At 58.9% G+C, this 6,000-nt stretch overlaps 1 protein-coding gene across 3 annotated transcripts in view; it reads right to left on the bottom strand.

Annotated features, from left to right (window-relative positions):
* The window catches only part of PRKCZ (protein kinase C zeta), a 104,286-nt gene that overhangs the window by 8,566 nt on the left and 89,720 nt on the right, over positions 1 to 6,000 (bottom strand). For all 3 annotated transcript variants that reach the window (XM_081817314.1, XM_081817315.1, XM_081817316.1), the window contains one exon: positions 396 to 482. In XM_081817314.1, coding sequence (XP_081673440.1) covers positions 396 to 482 — 87 coding nt within the window. The remainder of the gene's footprint in view (positions 1 to 395; positions 483 to 6,000) is intronic.

The following is a 6,000-nucleotide window of genomic DNA, read 5'->3' as shown; positions in this document are numbered from 1 at the left end:
GGCCCTTAAGTCACTGTCACCTAAACAGAAACAGGTTCTTCTTCTCCGAGGGCCAGTGCCCTGCTTTGCATCCGTGTAACCAGAACCAGAAGTGGCCCGATGCCCACTCAGGGGAGTTTACAGCCGGAACGTATGCGCCCCCTGCCCTTCCCCGGTTTTGGAAACAGGAAAAAGGCAGAACCATGCAATGCCATTGTGCACTCTCTCCCAGGAGCACCCCCTTCTCTTCCATAATCGTGGACCCCTGAGCCACACTGCAGGGGACAGCGGCGTCTTCTTTGCCATGTCCCCCTGGACTCCACCTCCCTTCCAGCTCACTGCTGGCCTCCGAGGAGAGGCCCCACTGCCCGGCCCGCGCCTGCCCGCCCATGCCCTCCCACCAGCATGGCACCCACCTGGCGTGCTCCTCCGGAAGCTTCCTCTGTCTCTGCATATGGAACATGAGGTCCCCGCCGTTGACGTACTCTATGACCAGGAACAGCCTGAAGGGAGAGAGAGAGCAGTGTGGGCTGAGACCCCACGCGGCCCATGCCGGACCTTGCCGGAGGCAGGCGCAACGTGCGGAAGCCCCATGACCAGGACCAACCAAGCTTGGCGCTGGCAGGTCAGCTCCCCTCTGGTGAGGCCGAAGCAGGGAGGTGCCCAGGGTCGCTTAGCCCGGCCCAGGCTGGTGAAAAAAGCAGCCCAGACTGAGAAGTCGGGCTCTGCACCCAGATCCCTGGGGCGTCATCCTGGCGGACGTCAAGAGACCCCGCCCATGGGGTCTCTTGTTCTGATCAATCCTGATCCCGACATAGGGAACCTGACCGAGAACACACATGACAATTCCCATTCAGCCACTCATGCCCCCAGCACAGAAGCCCATGTTCTCCCCACGGGGCCGGCAAGGCAGGGGCAGGATACGGAGCTGCGGGACCACCCTGGAGGCCGCGGGGCCCGGGAGAGCAGGTGCACGGGCCAGGGGAGGGGGTGGCCACGTCTGGCGAGCGACTGCTCTGCCCACCGAGTCTGGATGGACCCCAGGGAGGCACAGGAGCTGCTCTGTCCTGGGGGCTGCCCCGGTGGCTTGGGTGGGGGCAGGGCAGTAAGGAGGCACTGAGGACAGCCGACAAGCTTGCAGAGGTCTGGACACCAGGGCAGAAAGAAGGGGGTGGGGCTGCAGGCTGGAGCCTGGCCATTGGACGGACTGTCCCCGTGCAGGGGTGACTTGGAGGCAGGGAGAAGGCCTGGGGGCAGCTGGGGCCAGGGCGGGCCGGTGTGATTCTTTGTGACCCTGCGTGACCCCGTGACTAAGGAACTGGGACCACACACCATCCCAGTCTCCAAACACTCTACCACGTGGATCCTTCTACGCGACATCTTTCTCGAGTTCAATGAGATGCCATTTTCAAAATTAAATTCAGGCACAATCTTCCAGAAATACCCTGCTGAGGGCAGCTCACGGTTCCTCTGGGTGGGGAGTGGGAGTGAGCGCAGACAGCTGACAGGGTCGGCCTGTGGGTCACAGGTGCCCTGCCCTCACAGCGCCGGGAAGACGGGGGTCGCTTTACTTGAGTGAGTGCACAAGCTGAGGCCACCCACGGAGGTTCTCATGTGCGCCTACAAGAGCGACAACCCGAAATCCGTCAACACGCAGATGGAAACGGGCCTGGACCCCAAGCGAGCAGCCGTGACCCTCTCGGCCAGCGAGGAGCAATTCCTTCGGCCCTCGTTCTGCTCCCCTGCCTCCAGAGGGTGTGTCTGGAAGGGCGAAGAAAGCTTGACCTCCCCAGGATTCATTCACCTGCGCCCGTAAAGCTTTGCCGGCACAGAGCTACGCCGGCTCACGTACGTGTTGTGTGTGACGGTGTTCACACGCCTGTAGGCGTGAGAGATGGGAAATATTTACCGTCTGCCCTTGGCAGAGCGTCTGCTCGAGCACGTCCAATTCTGTCAGCCACCGTGGGGAAGTGAGGTGGTCATCCCACCCCCGCGGAGAGACCTTGGACCTAACAGCCAAAGTGTTAAAGAAGAGCGCATTTATTCAAAACTCTTAGAGTGACTTCAGAGCACAAGACAGAGATTTTCCACCACGACCAGGAACTGTGTCCCCAGTTGGTGCGGCTCGCTTGAGAACCTGCCCCTCCCGGAGGAGAGGCGTGCACCCCGACACTGCGCTCCCCAGGAAGCGCCTCCAGGGCTGCTGGCCCACTTGCGGTGCCTCTCCCTAACAGGGACAAACCTGACGCCACTTCCAGAGAAAATAACAAAACACGAATTCTGGGAAAATGTCGACAGCCTTAGGGAACTGAAAAATGAAGGGTGCGTTTAAAAACGTAGAGAAGTGGAAGCAAAGGTAGTTTTGTTTCCTATCCAGAGGAAAGCCCGCCGTGGGCATATGGGGGCGTTGGTCCCCTGTCCCGGGAAGCCCCTGATCAAGGGATTTGTTCACTTGGCAAAGTTGATCGGAGCCCAGTCACAGCAGAGGATCTCAGTTTTCTTTCCACGGCAGCTGCAGACGTAAGGCTTTTGGTTTGCTTTTTTTCTTTTTTTGGCCTACAGATAAACCTTAAGACTACTTTTGACATTTCTTCAGAGCAAAACTGTACCAGAACCACGCGACTGATTCTCTGACGACGATGCTCCGTGTGACTCAGGGCTGGCTGCTGTGTCCATGGCTGAGCCCGTGGGGTTCACCTCCTGCTCGGGGGCGCCTGGCACATGCGGCAGTTGACGGTGTGGCTTGGGAAGGGCACGTGTCCTTGCACCCATGGCCCTGGGTCACACGGCCACACCCAGCCCGGAGGGAGGAGGGTGACAGGTCCAGAGGCCTGGGGCTGCCGCCAAGCTCAGATGGCCGCACTCGGCCAGACTCTCCCAGTCTGGTCGGACGCTGCACCAGGAAGGGAAAGAAGCAGGGCTGTGGAGCCGGGCCAGTTCCTAACCCCCCGGCCCTGGTCACCCAGACGGGAACCTGGGGGCTGTGGCCCCTGCTGGCTGGAGTAAACATGGGCATAGGAGGGCACCCACAGAACCCCCGGGCCAGAGCCGGGCGCGGACTTGCTCCTTAGTTCCGAGGACCTACCACACCCTCCCCCACATCACCCCTGCCCCCCTCCCCCCATGGAATAAAGTACCCAGCCCCTACACATCGGCTCAGAGGGCAAGACCGATGCCATAAGACAGAGTATGCTCAGGTCAACAGGTGATGCTATCAACTAGGAGCTGGTCATGTCCAGCCCGCCACCTGTGTTTGTAAATGAAGTTTTACCGGCACACGGCATGTGTCTATCTTCATGTACCGTGTACGGCTGTCTTTGCAGCACGGTGAATACTTCGGACACAAACCGCGTGGTCCTCAGAGGGGAAAATACTGACTATCTGGCCCTTTGAGAAAAAGTGCCCACTGCTAGTACACAACATGAGAACAGCTCTTACAGCTCTCACTGAACCTCAGGTTGCAGACTCAGCACGTCCGTGCATCAACGTTTAACCCAGGGACCACGAGCCAGACGGGGAAGCGGGGGCACCGGAGAGGTAAGGGACCCTCTCAGGATCACAGTCGCTGTCTGTAAGATCTGACACCAGACAAGGTGGGTGAATCCAGAACCCACGCTCGGAACCCCCACCTGCAGGTACCATCCCCACAACACAGGGGTGCCCGCCCCCCAAGGAAAGTGTCCAATGAGAATGGAGAAGACGCTCGGGGGACAGAGGAAAGAAAGGAGAGGCAAGGCTATCTCGAGTGCAGTAGGACCAGACGGGTCAAAGATCGGAGGATGATGCTGGCAGACAGGAATCTGACAAAGCGGGGGCAGTAGAAGGGTTTATGTTGCACAAAGAGATCTGCCAGATCAGGAGACGGCCAGCCGGGCCTCAGGTCCCCCCAGAGAGGAAAAACGCCGGAACACGCCCCCCAATATCTGGGGGCCTTGAGGCGAGGCTGGCCCTGGTAAGCTGGGGCCAAGGCGGGGCAGGCGCCCTCGAACGGGAAAGGGGAAGGCGACCCCTGGCCCCCTCTGGACTCAGGATGCCACCTGACCATGAAATGGAGCAAACCACGAGAGACCAACACAGTGAAGCAGCTACAGGAGGGTCAAGGTTGGAACGTCAGCACCAGGAAAACGTAAACATCATGTTAACAAAAACTGGGAGGCAGGAGGGGTAGCTCCTCTCCCCAAACCCCAGGCCCCAGTCATCCCAATGCAATTTAGAATGTTCTAGAGAATAAATGAGAAAATTTAAAAATCCAGTAAACACTGCACAAGAGAGATACTACAGATCAAAACCAGAATGAGTATCAGCGGAAACCCTTACGTGAACCATCCGTAAATGGAGTCTAAAAGCACAGAACGGGAATGATACGCAGAGAGTGGCCCAGCCTCCCAGGGAGTCAAGCATCCATCAACACTAGTTACACATGGTGATGGTGCAACTCACGGGTTTAGGAGCCCCGAGGACTCAAGCCCATCACAACCGCCTCCCTTCAGGCAAGAAGACCTTGGAAACACTTCCACGTTCTTTCTTGACAGTAAACGAGAAATCGATGTAAATGTCCTAATGACTCTCCCGGCCGGGTCCTGGCCTGTCCTCTCTTGGCCTATCTAGAACCTTCTGCCAACTACTGGGGCTGGGAGCCTGCAAGCTGCACCCCCCTCCCCTGGCTCCTTGGCCACAGGAGGCCCCGGAGGAGACCAGGCGACAGGCGTTCAAGGGGCGGGAGGGGATGGCTCCTGTGTCCAACAGCTCGGGGTGGGGGTGGGCACACCTCTTCTGTGGATCCCTGTGCGGCAGCTGCAGGTGGGGACACGGGTCTCTGCTGTCCCCAACCTCGTACAGCCTCTTGTGGTAGCAAATGCCAAGGCCGCCTGTAGGGCCGTTTGGTTCTGCTTTTCCCACAACAGCCGGTGATGTGCTCACGGTGCAAACACCAGGACATTCCTGCGAGGTCAGAAGAGGCCAGGCTTGCCGGCCACCACCAGCCACCACACGCAGTAGGCACGGGTCACGTCATCGGAGACCAGTAAGCAGGCATGGGCTGGAAAGGAGGGCTCATCCGTCTACCGATGTCCTAACCGCACATCCGAAAACCCAGAACCACCGCCCAGCTCAGGAGGCACCGAGCACAACATGGACGCGGGAGCCGCACATGAGGTGCTGGCCACTCTGCTGGGAGGAAAGAATTCAGCGGAGATGAGTGATGAGTGCTCAGGACAGACATTACGCCAGGAAGTGAAGACTCTGCGTGACTAAAACGTTACCCACATTGGAAACTAAGGAGCAACAAGGAAGACACAAGATGCAAAACGGGGGCAGCGACACGCCGGGCACTGCGCGTCCGCAGAGCGACCTCCTCCTGGGCGCTTCCCCACATCGTACGATTGCACAAGGGCGCCTGGCCGGCTCGGTCGGAGCAGCACGCGATGCTCGACCTCGGGCTCGTGAGTTTGAGCCCCACGTTGGGAGCAGAGATTGCTTAAAATAAAGAAGAACAAAAATAAAATTGCATCAAGTTTTTAAAAGAAGCTATTCTTTCATGTGGTTTCTGATGTCACCAGATAGTTGGGAAAAGCACATTTTCAGGTCTGCCCTGACAGTTTCCTCAACAAAAGGAGCCCCTCTCATCTGGGCCCTCACACCTGCCCGAGCCTGTCCTGGACGAGGACGAGGGGGCACCACGGCCTCATCCAAGTCAGGTCCCCACGTCCAGTTGGCACAGTCCCAGGACGCTGCAGAGCAGGGCCCGCACCCATGCTCTTCCTCTCCACGCACACAGCAGTAACACACCTGCCCCAGTGCGGCCGGTCGCCACCGGACCAAGACACACCACCTGCTCGCACGTGAGAGTGGTGTGCAGTCCCCGGTGGATGGAGGCCAGTCCCTGAGGGTCCGTCCCTGCTCAGGGCTTTGGGATGACGGCAGCGCCGTCTACCTGTACTTGCAGAAGTCAGGCGAACCCCACCGAAAGCTCCTAACTGCCGCAGTGAGTCCCAGGCCACTTGGGACGGAAGAATCCTTCCT

This window comes from Leptonychotes weddellii, chromosome 4 (assembly GCF_054177405.1).
Source record: "Leptonychotes weddellii isolate Sample4059 chromosome 4, ASM5417740v2, whole genome shotgun sequence".
In the NCBI taxonomy this organism is placed as follows: Eukaryota; Metazoa; Chordata; class Mammalia; order Carnivora; family Phocidae; genus Leptonychotes; species Leptonychotes weddellii.
Note: the sequence above shows the minus strand (reverse complement) of the source record. Positions and strands in the feature narration are given on the sequence as shown.